Raw genomic sequence first — 19,908 nt, 5'->3', positions numbered from 1 at the left:
AGAGGCGGCTGAGAATCACGCAGTCTCCCTGGGGCTTGGCAAGGCCCCTGCAAGCCAATTGCACGTTTGTTTTGAAGGATCTGCTGCTGGGAGCTATTCATTCTTTATTTTCTGTCCCATTAGGTGTAGATCAGAAACCACTTAGGGAACAGAAGGAAGAAGAAGAAATATGGGAACAGCAAGCAAAGGAACAAAGGCAGGAAGAAGAGTGGAGGCAGAGTGAGCGTCAAGAAGCCCTGGAAAGGGAACAGCGAGAACTGGAGAAACTGGACCAGGAAAGGGTAATGATACGCAGTGAGTTCTCTGTTCTAGCTGCTCCGTAGGGCACCTGCAGCAAGCGCCTTGCTCTCGGGAGGGTGAGTGCTGCATGTGTCCCGAAGTCCTAGGAGCAGCGGGAAAGTGAACAAGCCTCAGCGGCCTGCAACCCTGTCCTTTGCTGGAGAGTGCTGAGGACAGCTGTGGGGCATGCAGGCCTCCTGCCTTTCCCGGTTCAGGGTAGCATGGCGAGGCCCGTGCACGTGCATCCTCATCAGGTCCTGAAAACAGGCTCGTAAATGAGGAGGACCTTGTTTTGCTGTTGATCTTCTCGTTATAAATGAGGTTGAAAGAAGAGACTCCCAGGGTTGGCTTGCTGGGACTTGAGGAACCCAGGGGAGGTGGCATCTGGGGCTCACTGTGCCCTTCTTCCTCTGGTGCTCTTCTGGCCCTGATTCTGGTCCCAGACGGATTGCTCCGGCCACTTCACACGCCTGCTGAGTTTTACGTAAATTAATCTTCCGTGTGGAGGGCCCTTGGATTCCTGGTTAATTTGGTCTAACGCATGGGACAGTTGAGGCAGATTAATCCCTTCTGTCATTGAGATGACGTGTTTTTGTCCCCCTTTGATGGTAGCAATGACTTCAATTAAAAAAGAAGCAGTTCTCTGGCATGCAGGTTGTACTTAAAGGGTCAGGATTATATTACCGTGCATTTTTCAACCCTTAGAAGTTTTAAAAGATGTAATTGTATATTTCTTATTTTGGTACCCATCTATTTCAGAGGCTAATTGAAGAATCATTGAGGATGGAAACGGAAAAAGAATTCGAAATGAGTATTCAGGAAATGAAAGACAAATCTAAATCTGTTTGTGGTGAAAATCTTTTAGAGAAATACATGAAAATCCTCCAACAGGAGCAAGACCAGGACACCACAGATAAGGTGCTGATGCTGTGGACGGGTGTCTTCTGTGGGTGGTGGGTGCCAAGGCCTTCTGTGGTTTATTTGAAAACCTTGGGATAGGGATCTGCCTTCTCCACTGGAGACAAAGGTGAAAAGCATAGAAAATCCAAAGTTCACATGGAACGTTGAGGCTTTTCAATATCTTACACTACTGACAAAATGTCATCACTTTTGCTTGGGTAAAAGTTTGAAGAGATTTTGTTAACGCTTGTAAAAGTTGGAATGTCTCTTATTATAAGAATAAGAAATATAATGAAAGCCCTATGAATGAATAATGAATGCATTGGTCCTGAGACAGTCATGTTATGCAAGTGTAAAGTACTATGGGTACTTAGAATGCCTTCCAGGTAGTTTATTCTGATGTGCTTGCTAAATGTCATGTTTGAAAGTCACTGCTTTTTTAGAGTCTTAAATTGCATATATATTTCAAAAATAGTTCTTAAAGAAATCATAAAGTGTTTTATAAAGTGAATGCACATCTAATTGCAAAATTCTTCTCTTGTCCTCTTGTGTCAGAGTTCAAAAAAGGTGGTCAGAGAGGGCTCACAAGTGGACACCCTGCCATCTAGTGACAAAGATGAGAGGTATGGTGTCCCCAACATTGTGTTCTTATGCAAACCGTTATCATATTGCTGGTTTTCTTAGCCAGGGAAATGTTCAGATATTTGAGTCTGCCTCTAAGAAACTAAATCAAAATCACTGACTTCAAAAAAAAAAAAAAATCTATTGCATTTTTTAACCTGCGAAGTTGCCGCTGATACAAATCGTAGACAAGGGCAGAAGCCCCACAGGGAAAGAATGAGAACATGGTAGAGATCCCTGAATAAACTTGACAAGAATATAACAGATTTTCAAATTTTTTGTCTTCCTCTAATCTAGTTTCACAGGCTTTTCTCCTGAGGAACCAGATGACATTTGGTAACCATGTTTGCTGCCCAGCTTCTCACTCAGATATGGTGACTCAAGGCCTGTGAGTTCTCTGTAATAAGACAAAATGCTCAATAAAAATTCACGTGCAATCCAGTGTGATTTTTTTTCTTAATTCTGTTTGGTACTATAGTGTATAAATGAAAAATAATGTAGTCAAGTGACACTTCTTCAGGGTTTCTCATTCTTAGGCCTTTCATTACACTGAAATGAGCTGCCATTTTTTTTCCCCATTTTTGTCTTAGGTTATATCTACTTGAAAACTCTTCTTATTGGTCAAGTTCTAGGCCTGGATTTTGAAAGTTTCAGCTGTGTTCCTTCCTCTGTAGAGTTGGGCTACCACCTGTCAAACAAGAGGCCATCTTCCCTGACACTCTCCTTGTGATTTTTCCCTGAAAATAAGGACATGGCTTTTTCTATTCTAGGCTCTAGAAATAGTATGATATCACCTCTCATCTTTTACTTTTGACATCTTTTTCTGGAGAATCAACACAAACCTTTTTTAGATGTTGATTAAAAGAGAAGGTAACATTTATTGAGTACTTGCTGTGTGCCAGGTACAGTTTTAAACCTTTATATAGGTACTAATTCACTCAGTGCTCATATCAGCCATACAAAATGTAGGTACGGTGAGTGTCCACATTTCACAGATCAGGAAATGCGAGGCACAGAGAGGATAGTGACTTGGCCAAGGTCACATGGCCGTCAGGTTACAGAGCCAGGATGTATACCCGGGTGTTGGGATGGGTGCTGCCTCTGACCTGGGCTGTTCTGGAGCTGGTCCAGTGGAAGACATCCCGGGTCTTACAGTAAGTCACCCATTGGATGTCCCTCGCCAGAATGACCTTTAGAAACTACATGTCGCCCAAATCAAGGAAACTGCACTCAAATGTAGCACCAGCATAACTTTCAAAAAGGGAAGAGGAGACTCATTTGCTCACTCTCTCCTTCATCTTTGTACCCCTGCAGCTGTCACCCCAGCATCTTGCTTGCATGTGGGAGCATCTCGGATAAGTTCTCTGGTGACGATACTGGCAGTGTCATTAAAAAGCGCACACAGAACTTCTCTGAGGGTGCCTGGCCCGAGGGGTTTCCCGGGACATGAGACTTTCAGTGCTAACCAGTGGTCACCCAGTGCCTAACAGAGGCAGGGCTGGTCTGGTGTTTCCAGTAAAACCCTACAGGATTCCTTTCCCTTTACAGGATTCCTTTCCCTTTACATATACAGACTGGGCTCAGTTGTTTTTGCCGATGAAACTTGTTTGGCCATTAAGTTCGTAACAAAGCGGGAAGGAGACTTGGGGATGTTTATTATTCTTTAGGCTGCTAAGGAATTTTTCATTTAAATATACCTTGGAAAATAATGGAAAGAAATAAGCTGTGCAGCATCATTTATTATTACACTTAGCTCCTCATACATTGAACCATATCGCCACCAAGAGCTTGGCATCCTCTCTTTCAACAGCACCTCACATAACATTTTCCCTTCCAGCTTTAAGATATAATGGACATACAACATTGTGTGAGTTTAAGGTATAGAACATGTTGATGTGATATATTTATATTGCAAACTGACAAAGACCATAGCAGTAAGTAACACCTGCATCATGCCACATAATTACCACTTCATGACAACATTTAAGACCTACTCTCAGCAACTTTCAAGTATATAATACAGTATGAACTATAATCACTGTGCTGTGCATTAGATCCCTTGAATTTATCTTCTAATGGAAAGTTTGTGCTCTTAGACCAACAGCTCCTCTCCCCATCCCCCCCCCCCCCCCCCCCCCCCCCCCACTCCCCAGCCCTTGGTAACTGCCATTTTTCTCTCTGTTTCTGTGAGTTCAGCTTTTTTGGATTCTACATATAAGTGAGAGCATACAGAATTTGTCTCTCTCTGCCTTGTTTCACTTAGCATAATGAGCTCGAGGTCCAGCCATGTTGGTGCAAATGGCAGAATTTCCTTTTTTCCCATGGCTGAATAATATTCCATTGTGTGTATGTATACCACATTTTCTTTACTCACTCAGCCTTTGATGTTTTCTGTCTTGGCTGTTGGGAATAATGCTGCAGTGAACACAGCAATGCAGATATCTCTTCAAGATTGTGTTTTCATTTCCTTTAGATAAATACCCAGAAGTCAAATTGCCAGATCAACACTTCTCTTGTCTTTTCGATGATAGCTCTTTAAGCGTGTATAAGGTGATATCTCATTGTGGTTTGGATTTGCATTTCCCTGATGATTACTTAAGTTGGGCACCTTTTCATGTACCTGTTAGCCATTTGTATGTTACCTCTGGAGAAAATGTCCATTTAGTTCCTCTGCCTATTTTTAATTGAACGGCTTGTTTTTTTTTTGCTATTGAGTTGTACGAGTTCTGTATATATTTTGGATATTATCCTCTTATCAGAAACATGGTTTACAAATATTTTCTCACATTCTGTAGATGACCTTTTCATTTTGTTATTTCCTTTGCTGTGCAGAAGCTTTTAAATTGAACGTAGTCTCACTTGTTTAGTTTTGCCTTTGGTGTCAAATCAAAGAAAATCATCATCAAGACCAGTGTTTAGCCCCTATGTTTTCTTCCAGGAATTTTATGGTTTCAGGTCTTATGCTCAATCTTTAATCCATTTTGAGTTGATTTTTGTGTGTGGTGTAAGATAGGAATCAAGTCTCGTTCTTTTGCACGTGCCTATACAATTTTCCCAGCACCACTTACTGATGAGACTATTCTTTCCCTCTTACATAGTCTTGGCTCTTTTTTTAGAAATCAGTTGACCATATATACATGGGTTTATTTCCAGGCTCTATTCTGTTCCATTGATCTATATGTCTGTCTTAATGCCAATTCCATACTTTTTTGATCACTGTAGCTTTGTAATATAGCTTAAGGTCAGCAAGAATGATGCTTCGAACTGTATTTTTTCTTAAAATTGCTTTAGCTATGTGGGGTTTTATTTTATTTTGTGGTTCCATACAAAGCATAGCATTGTTTTTTCTATTTCTGTAAAAAACGCCTTTTGAATTTTGATAGGGATTGCATTGAATCTGTAGATTGCTTTGGGGAGAATGGACACTTTAATGATATTCTTCCAATGCAAGAAACTGTCCTCAGTTTCTTTCATCAGTGTCTTATAGTATTCAGTGTCCAAATCTTTGCTCTCCTTGGTTAAATTTATTTCTAAGTGTTTTACTCTTTTTGATGTAATTGGAAATGGTGTGTTCTCTTAATTTCTCTTTCTGATAGTTCATTGTTAATGTTTATTGCCTAAATGCTCTGGCTAGGTGTTCAAGTACTGTGTTGAATAAAGTGGTGAGAGTTACACATCCTTGTCGTTCCTGATCTCAGAGGAACAGCTTTCAGCTTCTCACTGTTGAGTATGGTGGTAGCTGTGGGCTTGTCATATGTGGCTTTTATTATGTTGAGGCACTTTCCCTCTATACTCAGTTTGTTGAGAGTTTTTATCATGCAAAGATGTTGAACTGCGTCAAATGCTTATTCATCTAATGTGACAATCATTATTTTTATCCTTCATTTTGTTAAGGTAGTGTTTTGCATTCATTGACTTGCCCATGTTGAACCATCCTTGCATCCCTAGACTAAATCTCATTTGATCATGATGTGTGATCTTTTTAAGGTCCTGTTGAATTCTGTTTGCTAATGTTTTGTTGAGGATTTTTGTATCTGTGTTCATCAAGCATATTGACCTGTAATTTTCTTACAGTGTCCTTGTCTGATTTATGTATTTGGTTAATGCTAGACTTATAAAATGAGTTTGGAAGTGTTCCCTCTTCTTCTGTTTGTTAGAGGAATTTGAGAATAATTGGAGTTAACTCGTTAAATGTTTAGTAGAATTCACCAGTGAAGCCATCTGGTCTTTTTTTTGTTGGGAGATTTCTGATTACTGATTTAAAAATGTTCTGTTTCTGCACGATTCAGTCTTGGAAGGTTGTATGTTTCTAGGAATTTATCCATTTCTTCTAGGTTGTCCAGTTTGTTGGCATTTAATTGTTCACTGCCACCTCTTATGATCCTATGTATTTGTGTGGTATCAGTTGTAATGTCTCCTCTTTCATTTATAATTTTGAGTCTTTTCTTCGAGGCTAATCTAGCTAAAGACTTGTCAGTTTTGTTTTTTTAAAAAAACAGTTCTTAGTTTCATTGGTCTTTTCTATTGTCTTTTTAGTCTCTTTCATTTATTTACACTTTGATCTATAGTTTCTTCGTTTTGCTAACTTTGGGCTTCTTTTTCTAATGCCTTGAGGTGTAAAGTTAGATTGGGTATTTGACACCTTTCTTGTTTCTTAATGTAGACAGTTTTTGCTCTAAATTGCCCTATTAGAATTGCTTTTGCTGCATCCTTTAAGTTTTGGTATGTTGTGTTTCCATTTTCAATATCAAGAAGTTTTTTTATTTCTCTTTATTTTTCAACCCATTTGTTGTTCAGGAGTGTGTTGTTTAATTTTCATGTGTTTTTGAATTTTCCAGTTTTGTTCTCGTACTTCATTTTTAGCTTCATACCATTGTAGTTGGAAAAGATGGTTGATATGATTTCAGTTATCTTAAATTGGTTAAGACTTGTGTTGTAGCCTAACGTGTGATCTGTTCTAGAGAATATTCCATGTATGCTTGAAAAGAATGTGTATTTTGCTCCCGTAAATGTCTGTTAAGTCCATTTGGTCCAACATGTTATTTCAGTCCAGTGTTTCCTTACTGATTTTCTGTCTGGATTATGTATCTGTTGTTGAAAGGGGGGTATTGAAGCCCCCTATTGTTATTGTATTGCCATCTGTTTCTACCTTCAGGTCTGTGTATACACACACACAGACACACACACACACAGCCACACCCCTATATATATAGTGGCCAGACCACATGGCTTGTGAGATCTTAGATCTGCAACCAGGGGTTGAACAGGGCCTTCGGCAGTGAAAGCACCACATCCTAAGCACCAGACCACCAGGGAATTCCCTGGTCTGTTGATATTTGCTTTATATATTTAGCTGCTCTTGGGGACTTCCCTGCTGGTGCAGTGGTTAAGACTCTGTGCTCCAGATGCAGGGAGCCCAGGTTCAATCCCTGGTCAGGGAACTAGATCCCACATGCATGTTGCAACTAAGAGTTTGCATGCCACAACTAAGGAGCCCTTGAGCCACAACTAAGGAGCCTGCCTGCTGCAACTAAGACCCAGTGCAACCAAATAAATATGTAAATATTAAAAAAAAAATTTAGGTGCTCTTACATTGGGTGCATAAATATTTACAAATGTTATATCCTTTTGGTGAACTGACCTCTACATAATTACATAATGACCTTCTTTGTCTATTGTTACAGCCTTTGGCTTAAAATCTACTTTGTCTGATAAAAGTATAGCTACCTCTGCTATCTTTTGGCTTCTGTTTGCATGGAATATTTTTTCCTTCCCTTTGCATTGTAGAAAAAATTTTCAATATTACCGTATTTTTATTTGTCTAATTTGGGATGTTGCCTTGTCGCGGTGGCAGCGAGGGGTTAAAAGGGAAACTGTCTTCATGCATGCACAGAGGGCGTGATATTGACTGAAGATGAGGGCAACAATTTCTCAGTGTGTTTGCACCGGCTGAGGCTGGCCTGTGGAAGCGCATTCCGGTCCCTGGAACCAGCCAAGCACGGGCCAGGAGGAGTGTTGGGGAGGGAGGAATCGGTCCCCTCCCTGGCAGTCATACCTGACCCAGGGACGTTCGAAAAAAATAGAGCCTGGTCCCCAGTCCACAGTCTGTGGCCCCAAGTGGAGAAATGTGCACCAGGAGGATCGGGTCCGGTAATGAATATCTGCCCAGCGATCCCAATGCGTGCTACTCACTTGACTTGCCGGTTGTCTCCTCCTTTTGCTTTGAATCTGGTTTCTCCTGAAAGCTAAAGTGAGTCTCTTTGGGGCAGCATATTTATGGGTCATGTTTTTTTTTTTTTTTTTTAATCTGTTCAGCCACTCTGTGTCTTGTCTTTTTTATTGAAGTAGAGTTAATTTACAATGTTGTGTTAGTTTCAAGTGTGCAGAAAAGTGATTCAGTTCACTCTGTGTGTTTTAATCTGAGAATTGAGCCTGTTTACATTTACAGTAACGATTGATAGGTATGGACTTACAATTGCCATTTTATTAATTGTTTTCTGATGGTTTTGTAATTCCTTTGTTTTTTCCTCTGTACGACTGTTACTTTGAACTCTCAGGTAAGTCACTTATTTCCATTTCATTAAGGTCTGTGTCTGGAGTTTTATCTTGTTCTTTTGTTTGGAACATAGTTCATTGTTTCTTCATTTTCCTTGACTGTCTGTGTTGGTTTCTGTACTTTAAACAGCCACCTCTCCCAGTCTTGACAGAGTGGCCACATGCGAGAGATGAACTTAGCCCAGCCCAAGCTTTTGGTTGCTTCTAGAACCTTTGTGACAGTCCAAGCTGCCTTCTTTGTTCTTGGTGCTTCTTAGTAGTTAAGGGTGTGTCAAGACTGGTCATTGTCCCAGTAGAGAGGATCACAGTCAGCACCTAGATGCAGGTCAGTTGGAAGCTGAACCCTCAGATGGGAAAGTGTGTAGTTAGGCCCTTTGCTGGGATAAACTGGGAGATACGGGTTTTTGCCTGCTCCCTCTGCACTTGGCCTGGGTGTATAGCTGCAGGGGGTGCTCCTGTGCCTGTTAAGAGCTGCTGCTTTGTTTGCTACAGTCCTGTAGGACTTGTGAATGCAAGCCCTAGTGGTCATCAGAGCCAGACAGTCTGGGGATCTGTCCCTTGGCTGGCAGCTGCTAAAGCTGGAGCACAGATGTGTGTATCAGCTCCTTCCTGGGAGATACTGGTGATTTGGAGTAGGCTAGAGGGAGCAGGCAGAGGAGGTATTCAGTGGACTCCTTGGTCTCTGGGGAGGATGGCAGTCAGCCCTTAGATGTGTGCTAAATTAGAAGCCTGACTCCGGCAGCAGCTTTTAATATATGCAAATAGAGCCTTTTCAGGGAAAGACTAGGAGCTGGTGGGTCCTCTAGAGCTGGGTAAGAACTGTTAAAGTCTTGTGGGTTTCTTGCCTGTAGGTCCTAAAATTAGGTGTTTTGGGTGGGGGTGGGGATCCATTCCTTAGGTGGAAGTCTTAAAAGTTGGGGTGCTAGGTGTGGGGTCCAAACCCTTTGTTCTTCAGGGAGAACGCTGGAGTTGGGAGTGCCCACCTGAGTGTATGGTGCTGTGCTGGAGTTAGGGTTCATGGTGAGAATATGAGCCTTTTCTGCCCGTTTCGACGGGTATTTTCTTGTTTGCTAGCTGTGTAAGAGCAGTTCAGCTAGTTTTTAATTTTTTTTTTTTCAGAAAAACTTGCTCCTTGTGCAGTAGTATATTCGGTATGTCCACGGGAGGAAGGGGCGTTGAGGAGACTCCTGTGTCACTGTCTTAGACCTAAACCTTCAGGTAACGTTTTAACACTTGCTAGTATTACTCACTCCCCACTCCCCCTTATATTTTCAAAGCCTTTGTCGAAATAACTTATTGTAGTCTTTCAGTTTCCTAGCTTCAGGTTTGGTAGCTACATTATTTATTTGTATTTTTTCTGTCAGTCCACAAATTCTAAGTAGTAGTCTTTTTTTTTTTTTTTTACAGTTTTTATCAGAGTATAGTTGATTCACAATGTTGTGTTTCAGGTGTACAGCAAAGTGATTCAGTTATACATATATCCACTCTTTTTTTTTTTTTTTTAAAGATTCTTTTCCCATATAGGTCGTTAGAGAGTATTGAGTAGAGTTCCCTGTGCTATATAGCAGGTTCTTATTTTATCTTATCTATTTTACGTGTAGTAGTGTGTATATGTCAATCTCAATATCCGGATTTATCCCTCCCTCTCATCCCCTGGTAACCATAAGTTTGTTTGCTACATCTGTGACTCTACTTCTGTTTTGTAAATAAGTTCATTTGTACCCTTTAGATTCCACCTAGAAGCCTAAGCAGTATTCTTAATGCTCCATATGAGGTTAGAGTCTGTTTAAAGAAAAGTAAGTCATCTCTTTATGTAGCATTTCAGATGGTCGTACCGTCTCAGATGCCTGTGAATACAGCTTGCAAAATGTGAGACGCTCCCCTGCAGGCTGCCTGCTCCTGCCTGCGCGAGACCCTCTGAACTGAGTCTACTTAAATCTTCCCCAGGTAGGTACAATAAAGTTCAAATATCAAAGCAGGAAGATTGAGGGGCAGTTTAGAAATAGACTGTTTTTTGCCAAACCTGACTGACCTGTAGTTGTATTTTTCTTTCTTCAAAACTTTTTACTCCTCCTGCCACTCATTTTGAAAACGGTACCTTAAGTAAAACCTGTAATTTTTCAGAAACTCCCGAGTTAGCCCTGCCCTAGTTAGCAAAAGATGCCACCATTTAGGAAAAGTAATAAAGTGGACTGCCTCTTAAATCGTTATGCAGGCAGACCCTGTTTCATTGCCTGTGACAGATGCTATGAGTTTTACAAATTGAAGGTCTGTGGCAACCCTGCATAGAGCAAGTCTATTGGTGCTATTTTTCCAACAACATTTGCTCACATTGTGTCTTAGTGTTAGAATTACCAAAATGGGACACCATTTCAAACCCTCCACTAGCAAAGAGATTACAACTCAGTGAAGGCTCAGCTCATGAACAGCATTTTTGGCAATGAAGTATCTTTTAATTAAGGTGTGTACATTGTTTTTTTAGACATGATGTTATTGCAGATGTTACTAGACCACGGTATAGAGTAACTTTTATAAACACTGGAGAACCAAAAAGTTTGTTATTCTTCGTGATATTTGATATTCGCTGTACTGCAGTGGTCTGGAACCGAACTTGCAGTGTTCTGAGGCTTGCCTGGATTAGAGCAATAGGATTAAAAAGCCCTAAATGATTTTCTCAAAAATTTTATTGTGGCATCTTTGGTCATCATTTTTTAATGGACTTAAAGTATTTTGCTTGTTGGTTTTTAAAGGAGTGGGTCCCTCCAATATAACTTTGACTTGATTTCCATTTCTTAAAAATCAAGTTTCACAAGGTATAACTAGAGAAATGGAAAAATGTCGGCCTCACCCTCTAGAGGTTCCTACACTTTGTGGCAGGATTGCTGTCAATAATTAAGATAGTGCATGTGATCTTATGTAAGTTAAGAAATAACTGCACACAAGGCTCCAGAAACAGACAGTATTAAGCAGTGGGGCCAGCAGCGTACTAATTGGGCTCCTGATGGTTCTCCTGCTGCGCGTGAATGAGGGGGTGATGATCCGGAGGCAGCACCTCGTTTAGAAACGTCAGTGTGTCAACAGTGACAAAAGCCCTCCTTACTATGAGAGGTCAGATGTAGAAAGTCCAAATGTACAATCATGCTGACAGAGGAGTAGTTTAAAGAGATTATAAAATGAAATCCTAAGTGACACATTTAGCTCTGCTGCTTTGGCAAATGACTGATCTAAATAGTTCAGTAGAGTTTTTTTTATTGGAGTAGAGTTGATTTACAATGTTGCGTTAGTTTCTGGTGTATAGCAAAGTGATTCAGTTGTCTTGTGTGTGTATTTTATGTGTGTGTGTGTGTGTATGCTTTTTCAGGTTCTTTTCCCTTATAGTTTACTACAAAATAGTGAATATAGTTCCCTGTGCGCCACACAGTTAGAACCCTGTTGAGTAGACGTTTATATCTTGGGTTTGTAAAACAGCCAATGGTATGTGGACCTTTTATGAAGGTTCCTCTTTGTTTCCACTTTTCCCAGACTTAAAGCTTTGTGTTAATCTGATATATAAGTGTGAAGCTAGTCATAAAAATTATATGCTAAAGTGTTAGTGGCACTTGATATAAAACACAGCCCAGCGGGTTACGGTGTTTTCTCAAATTGCTCTTGCTTTAAAAGAGGTTTCTGTCAGAAATGAACCATGTGGTACTTAGACTCTTGATTATGCATACTGTTTAAAAATGACACCATACCCAGGACAGAGAAAGATAGTATTTATGTATGGTAAAAAGGCAAGTGAATGAAGCTATAATTTTTATTTCATTTCTCGTAATACATCCACAGCTATTTCCACCTAAATAGATGTTTAAAATAAGCATACACAAGTATTGACTATTATCTACAAATATTTATTGTAACACTTGAATAGAACTACAGGAAGCCCTTGGCACTGATAGAAAATATTGATTCACTGTTAGGTTACAAAAATTTATACATAGCAAAATTTAATGCTCTTTACATAAAAAATATTAGACTACTTAAAGAAAACTTTCAAAAATTCCTGGCAATAGCTACCAGAATTAGAAAAGTAAAATTAGGCTTTAGACACTGCCTCCTCTAGAACACTGGACTCAAACAGCACCTCCACTGCTGGAAAAAATATCTGTCTGTCATGCAAGAGGAAAACAAAACACCAAGCTATTCTGGAACAACTGTTCTACGCAGAAGAGAAAGTCTCCCAATTAAAAAAAAAAAAATAGTCAAAATCCAAATAGGCATTTTTAGGCATTAACACCACCAACAAAAAGAATCCAAATGAAATACTTGTTCAGATTTTAATAGCATCTGATAAAGGTATGCTTCCTTTCATTTTAACACATTTCTGCACAAGGATATGTTTTAAAATCCAGGAAACAGCCAGACCCCAAGGTAATTCTTAACATGAATATACATAGTTAACCCGCTATTATGCAGCCCCCTTTAAAAAGCACTGATGCACCCAACAGTTACGTGTATCATTTCATAAAGAACAACACAAAGGTTACCATCACTAATACCCGATACCTACAGTCACTTAATGTTCTGAAACACAATGATTTAGAAGGCAAGTTTCTGTTGAAGATGGCTTAAACTCAAGCAGTTGGGTTTTTTTGTTTTTTTGTTGTTGTTTTTTACTGAACATTGAATATTCCAGGAAGCTAAGAAAAAGTGAAATACCAACCCTAATTGAAGTTACTTCAGTATTCAAGTCTATAAAAGTAGGCGGTCTGTGGTCTGTTGGTAATTAGGTTTTCGATAGTTGGTATGAAACTGTAAACTCACTATTCAGACCACGTAAAAATGGTTTTGAGTGGTGGTCATTTTAATAAGGTAACACTTTTTAATTAAGAAAAACATTTGTGGAACAAAATTCTATGAAGGATTTGGGGTGGTCACCTGTTGTAACTTTAGCAATTGAAAGCAAATACTCATTAAGGCAGAGCTGACATTTATTTCTCAAGGATGACAACTGGGTCGCTTTATTAAAATTATTATAACATTGATTCCAGAAAAGCTTGTTAGTCAGAATTTAGCTTCTTCCATGCTTCTTCCATGTAGCAGGATTATTATAACGCGTTCATTTTAGCATTCTTGGAAAAGATTTCTGATTGGATCAGGAAATTAATATGTCCTAGACTCAGGGGTGGGGAGGTCAGCTAATTTTTTAAAAAAAGGTCAATTGTGAGAATCACTATCTTTGAGCCAACAGTTTCATAAATGTCAGCTGTCAGAAATGGAACGCCACATCAATTTCATTTTAGTCCCTATTTGGAGACATTTATTTGAGAACAGATGGCACAAGTGAACTTGTGGTCACACCCCCTGACGCTGGTATGGCACGGTCCCTATCAAGGGGTATGTTGTAGTCTCACAGCCTGTCTTGGTAGGATTGTGAATATGCCACAGATTTCAAAGGGATGAACAATCATTTTGTCAAAGTGTTGCCTTTTAAAATGGCTCTCGTGAAACCTCCAATATCTGTTCTAAAGAAAACGATTTACCCACTGGAAGGTTTTCCTAGAAATACATCCCAGCAGCTTGAGACAGTGAAGTGTTTGGACGTCTACATGAGTTTGTTTGGTGGGGTACACGTCTGTACTGCAGAGCAGCTGTCTGATGATTTGTCAGAGCTGTAAATTCGTCGGCTGAGACCCTCTGGCAAACGTTTATGTGTAAGAATTGAGTTGTTCTTTTGACCGAGACTGGATATCTTGCAGTTCCTGTTCTTCCTTTGCTTTGATATCCTGGTAAGCCTGCATTTTGCTTGCATCCTTTAAGTAAGCCCAGTTAGAAGACAGTATCATGAGGAAGTGGATCTGGAAAAGAAGGGTGAGCATGATGGCTAGTGAGCATGTGAGAAGGCAAAGCGAGCTGCGAGGCAGATTAGACGCTCTGTACTGTAAAAAGGGAGAGGGTTATTCCATATTAATACTCATTCTGCTATCAGAGGTATCGGAGACTGAGCGCATGCTCTGCTAGGACGCTTCATATTAAAAGGCTGAAGAAAAGTTAGTACACAAACAGAATGAATTGGGGAAAATGGCCAAAGTTACCGTTAAGAAAAGGCAAAAATGAAATACGACAGGGTGCTTTTTACCATTTTAAGAGTAACTGTGAAGACTAAGGCAGACGTTCACAAACACGCTGTGTGGTTATTTTAGAATCAGTGTCGTGCAAAGATCTTTCCTAGCTGCGGAGAAAAATCAATTCCCCCAAAGGCCTGAAAGTGTGAACAATGTTTATTTTGAGTAAATATAAAACTACATATTTAACATGGAAAAAGTAAGTGAATGCCAAAACCAAAATTAAGAACTATAAGCAAAAGCATGCAGTCTCTGTTAACATATTTCTGGTAGTGAAACTACCGTTTTCATTTTTATAACTGCCATGAGTTCGTTTCACAAAACTTCAGAATCTTTAGTATCATTCTTTACAGCTGACGTGGCAAACACTTCTTTCCCGTCTATTTTCCTCATCTTTCCTGCAAAATCTACACGTCAGGTTCCTTACATTTCCTTCTCAACATATTTGAGACTTTCAGATCCAAGCACAGTTACTCTCCCTGTTGAATACTAACATCTTACATGCAGTTGGAGAAGTGGCTATGAGGAATCAGTTACTACTCACTCAAACCCAGCCCTTTGGGGTTACCAATTCTGTGGGCTCTGAAAGGATTGATGGTGTTGTGTAAAAAGAAAACTACACATAAATCCTTTTTTTAAGAGAGAACAAAGTTCTTATTCTTCAAATTTTCGTCGGCTTATTTCAGGGGCGTTTGTTTGGTGGTGAGCCTTGTAATCGTAAGAAAAGTCGTAATCAGATTTAAGACATTTGTAAAATATTTTCCAGACAGAGTCTGACAAGACCAATGAAAACAGTTCTCTTCCATTTCATCTTCAGTGCTCGTTTTCATCACTGAAATTAGTTATCAAGCAAGGAAAAATGACGGAAAATGCAAGTATTCCAAAGTTTTAATACTTCACTTAGAGATACTGTTCAAAGTTTCAGGAAACTGTGTTTCAGTGTATGCTCACCAATGTCAGTAAATAACTGAATCCTTTCCAAAAGGTGGAAATAGCCAGATCTCATTATTTTGTAGTTCATGTACGGTAAGTCATTTCATTAATCTACCATGCAAAATGAGTCGACTGAAGCGATTTACAAATTACTGTAACAAAACTGCAGAAACCTAGACTCTGCTTTAGTCTGGGGGTCAGTGATATTTCACGCTACTGCGTACAGCTCTCTAAAGCTCCTTATTGGCCTTATGCAACTTAGAACTTAGTGCAGCAATCTTCCCGACTCTTAAACTTCAAAACCGCATAGTTATATGTAGTAGCCATCATGTAGATCAGCTGGTGGAAGAGAACAGAACAGGAGAGTAAGATACAGGCAGTGAGGGCCGGTGCCCTGACGCTTCTAAACTCGGGCGGGGATGGGCTCTAGCTCAGAGCCTGAGGTGTTTCTTTTTTCCCATTGATAATCACAGGAGAAGATTTTCATATCTGGCACACACACGTTCTTGGCGTTTCACATATGAGTCCTCTGCTCTCCCCCTCCATATGCTTATGAAAAAGACTGGATATATTTAAAAAATAACGGAGAGAGCTGGGTGAGGAAGATGAGGGAAAAAGCCCTGCTTCCCCTCATCTTTCCTTTCCCAAACTGCCCGCTCAGCAGCTGTTCGTCCTCTGCCTGCCTTGTGCTCAGTGAACAGGTCACCACCGTGATGTAAGGGTGGTTCTCTCCTCGGCTGCAGTGGGATGACATCAAGGTTGGAAAAACTGGGAAGGACTCATTTCTGAGCACGTGAGTTTTCCCCTTCACTCTACCAGTCTTAGCTTTCTTGCCACCAGAAGCCAAGCCCTCCTGACTTATATATACATGCAGCTTCCATATCTGTGAATTTGCCTTCATGCTGAAAGTTCTCTGTAACTCCCAGGTCAGGACTCAGCACTGCGGCGGCCACTTGGACATGCAGAGTAGGGGAAAAGCTGAGGCTACCAAGGCAACACTGCCTTCCTGTGGCAGCTCTCAGTCTATAAACAAGCGTCCTTTTCACACTCGATTTAGTGCCATGTGTTTTGCATTTCTGTGCTTCCACTCTTGACCCGTTCCCTCACTGCTGAAGGGCTGTCTAGTGCTCCTACGCGCAGGAAGGCTGCCAGGGAGGGGCCTTACCGAGCAAATATGTGTTAAACATAAACAAGCTTCATTCAGGTTTGAGTTACAGTGCTATTATTGGCCATGAGTTCACGGTCATGAATCAGCAATATATACTCCGTAAACAGAAGCAAACGGATTGTTTCCATAGAAGCCAAATTTCATCACCTACCATGGATTTCAAGACCACCACCTCATACTTCCTGCGAGCTAGACATGGGGGTTAAGTTTACACAGGGGAAACAACCAAGGTCGAGTCCCAGGCTTGATGGCTGGAAGGGAAATCTGTTATTGAAATCTGTTATTGTTACGACTGCAGGGGGGACTGCACTAGGCCCATCCTGGGACCAGTACTCACCAGGGCAATGACGGTGGCGCCAGCTCCCGCACAAGCCACGATGAACAGGTGATAGGACATGTAGAACTAGAAAAGAACAGGGCACAGACGTGAGCATTCTGTGTGGAAGGAAATGGCCTGCACTGTTCCAGGCGTGGCTGCCTCTTTCTCCCCAGGGCTGTTTGCTGAAGGCTGGGTGCACATTGGAATCATCTGGGGGGCTTTCAAAACTTCCTGAGGCCCAGGCTGTACCCCAGGCCCATTACGTCGGAATAGCTGGCAGCTGGGCCCCACCATCAGGCTATTAGAATACTCCTGCAACCTGCGGCCCAGATCCTGGATATACACGCTGAGCAGCCAGGTAGGCAGGCCCTGATTATTTCGGTGGCTCGTCAGGATTCTCCTGAACATGCAAGCTCCCACTAGTGCATCTGAGAATCTGCTCTTATAAACAGTTATAAACCAATGCCTGAAGACTGTTCTAGGGCAGAGAGATTTTAAACCATAGTGTGTCAGCATTTATTGCCAATCAAGGATGAACAAGAAATAGCAGCAACTCAATCTGGAAGCATAAGCCTAAGTGACAATGTATAAAAATTTGGTTGTAGACAAATTCAGGGCAGTCTTCTCTGAAAAGTTACATTGGTTCTGTGACAAATGTGCTACTTTGAAAACACCTCTGAAGGTGGAAGGGAAGATGTGACATACATTCAGATTTGCAGGGCTGGGATCACGCTAATGATTGCCAAAAGAGCAAGTGCTCCGATGGCGCGGGGTTGTCGCTCAGCAGGCGGGGCGGGGCCACAGGGCTAGCTTCTAGGTCAAAAATGGCAGCACAGAGCCCTCTCTTGCGCTCTCTCTCTCCCTGGGAGAACCCTTTGTCTCAGCCCAAGGTGCCCAGTGGTCACCTAGGAGCCCGCTTAGGGGGCAGGGTTTACCTCATTCGTGTTGCAGATGTTCTCCAGGGCCGAGCCGCATATTCTTCCTGGGAAAGCATTCCAAGGAATGATACCTGGGAAGCGAGTCCCCACAGCAGGTTAGTGATTGGTGCAAACTCCAGCACCCCTGCTCTCAGTGGGCCCCACCACTTTCAAGGGCAGTTACAACACAATCACAGGCCAGCTTCTTCGACAGCTGATAACTGATGTATCTACTCCCCACAGAATAAGCTTTTTGGAATAATAAAAAAATCCTGTTTCGACACAGAGCAAGAGCAAAGTCAACTCGTCCATAAGAGAATTAGACAACTCAATTTTTTGCCCTACACATTATGCTTTGGTTAGTCGAGCTGATATTCATAAACTCGAGCTCAACAGCTGCAGGACAACTCCCCTCAGAAGGTGTTTCCTCCTCCTGAAGCCAAACACGTCTTCCCCCGCTGCGTTTCAAGGTCTGCGGTCTCACTCCTCAAGCTCTGTGTCGGTGGTCCGCCCCAACTCCATTCGGAAATTGGGAGGCTCTGCTCAGAAAGGTTCACGTCAGTTCGGCAGAGTAATTTATGTGTCTGTTCTGTCATCTGGATTTCCATTTTGTATGTCTTTGCTTTTCTATTCATTTTTGTTGTGTGTTTCAGGTATCTCGGAAATACTTCTGGGTTGAAACTCCAATTGGAAAACCACTGTCCTTCCCCACAGAGAGCAGGGCCAGTGCAGCCTGCAGTGTCTCACTGTACCCGACGCCCCACTTCAGTCACCTCGTCCATGCAGCTGTTGCTGCTCATGCCTAGGTGTGAGCGTACATAAGAAACATAGCTCGAGTTCGTCTCCCAGGAGGTGAGGAAGGATTTTTTTTTGAAAATATTCCTTATGCCTTCCACCTTTTCTGTGGCCTAACAGTAAGTCTGTCTGCTTCAAAGGAATGGGAAATGATGAAAGCGTTGATTTCCAACACAGACGATTTAAAAAAATGATTACTGATGACCAAACATTTGTAGTGAATATTTAAGAACAGGGAAGCGCTGTACGTGTGCATCTAGATATGCATTTGTAAATACTTTAAAAATCAACTGTAGTCTCTGTTTTCAATGCATCCTAAAGAACAGTGTGGTTGAGCCTTTGGCTCTACGAGAAGAGATTAGTCTGATGGGCAGTTGTAGGTAAGTTCCGTATTATGGTTCATGGTGAGATGCTGAGAATAAGCCTGACAGGAAAATTAAGAAGCAGACCTGTGACTGCCTTCTCTCACTTCACAGGGAAGTCGGGTCTACGGTAATGGACAGAAGGCGCCCTGGCCCCTTCTGGGCCTGTCAAGACGAACCAAGCTTAGCTGCCTTAGCTGCTTAGGGTGAGGATCCCACTCCTTAGCAAATACGTTTGAACAGGTTTCCAACAGGCGCCTTTGATAGGATAGAGTACCTTCTGAGGCCTTTAAAATACACCTGGATTTTATGTTTTGTTTCTCAACATTAAAGCTACTGGTCATTTTAAAAAGGCCTGATTTGAAGAGTTGAATGTGCAGATTGATTGGATGATACACACTGCATGCGATATTCTGGATGGAAAATTGTATGGTACAAAACTGAAAAGACATATATACTCTTTTTAGAGTGAACATCCAGAGGTCTTTTTTGATCGAACTTCATTATGAAGTAGCTTTACATTATAAAAAGTTTCTTTTACTGTGTACTGAACTTGAAGATACAACTATTTTGAATGACACTTTTTAGGACCCAAGAGCCTAACGGATGTTTCCATCCAGAAAATAGAGCACATTGAGGGAAAGAGTATAAACTCTTCTGATAGAAGGGATGAAATAGACGCCCCTGTAATAACTGAGGCCCAGACGTATGCACAAGAGGCTACCAGTGGGTTGGGGGCACCAAGAGGAAGTACCGTATTGCCGGATGTCCACGCAGATCTGCTCCACCCCGGCTGTCCCGTTGGTCTGGGGGGACTTGATGACTTCACAAGTAGACCATATGTTGTAGAACATAAACACGGGCACCGCAGAGAAACCAAACACGCCCAGCCAGGCCACTCCCAGCACGTAGGTGAGGAAGACGAACTAGGCCGAGAAGGAAAAAGAACTGTCAC

The 19,908-nt window shown here is 41.4% G+C and overlaps 2 protein-coding genes and 1 long non-coding RNA gene across 15 annotated transcripts in view; 2 read left to right on the top strand and 1 right to left on the bottom strand.

Annotated features, from left to right (window-relative positions):
* Positions 1 to 2,236, top strand: part of OFD1 (OFD1 centriole and centriolar satellite protein) — a 74,215-nt gene extending 71,979 nt beyond the window's left edge. For all 7 annotated transcript variants that reach the window (XM_057718365.1, XM_057718363.1, XM_057718364.1 and 4 more), the window contains 4 exons: positions 124 to 281; positions 1,039 to 1,197; positions 1,735 to 1,802; positions 2,098 to 2,236. In XM_057718365.1, coding sequence (XP_057574348.1) covers positions 124 to 281; positions 1,039 to 1,197; positions 1,735 to 1,802; positions 2,098 to 2,140 — 428 coding nt within the window. In that variant the 3' untranslated portion in view covers positions 2,141 to 2,236. The remainder of the gene's footprint in view (positions 1 to 123; positions 282 to 1,038; positions 1,198 to 1,734; positions 1,803 to 2,097) is intronic.
* Positions 2,237 to 7,158: 4,922 nt separating this feature from the next.
* LOC130841702 (uncharacterized) lies at positions 7,159 to 19,741 on the top strand. Its single transcript, XR_009050263.1, has 4 exons — positions 7,159 to 9,573; positions 10,173 to 10,302; positions 15,226 to 18,648; positions 19,068 to 19,741. It is a non-coding gene; the product is annotated as an uncharacterized LOC130841702 (long non-coding RNA).
* GPM6B (glycoprotein M6B) overlaps positions 12,230 to 19,908 on the bottom strand; it is a 156,875-nt gene continuing 149,196 nt past the window's right edge. For 4 of the 7 annotated variants that reach the window (XM_057717990.1, XM_057717984.1, XM_057717986.1 and 1 more), the window contains 4 exons: positions 19,708 to 19,879; positions 17,815 to 17,888; positions 16,898 to 16,963; positions 12,230 to 14,192 (listed from right to left, as the gene is read on the bottom strand). In XM_057717990.1, coding sequence (XP_057573973.1) covers positions 14,043 to 14,192; positions 16,898 to 16,963; positions 17,815 to 17,888; positions 19,708 to 19,879 — 462 coding nt within the window. In that variant the 3' untranslated portion in view covers positions 12,230 to 14,042. Of the gene's footprint in view, positions 14,193 to 15,608; positions 15,732 to 16,897; positions 16,964 to 17,814; positions 17,889 to 19,707; positions 19,880 to 19,908 lie in introns of those variants that run through there. The other 3 variants (XM_057717985.1, XM_057717987.1, XM_057717991.1) reach the window with 1 other exon arrangement.

This window comes from Hippopotamus amphibius, chromosome X (assembly GCF_030028045.1).
Source record: "Hippopotamus amphibius kiboko isolate mHipAmp2 chromosome X, mHipAmp2.hap2, whole genome shotgun sequence".
NCBI lineage: Eukaryota > Metazoa > Chordata > Mammalia > Artiodactyla > Hippopotamidae > Hippopotamus > Hippopotamus amphibius.
The sequence above is the reverse complement of the archived record's forward strand: the minus strand, read 5'-3'. Positions and strand labels throughout refer to the sequence as shown.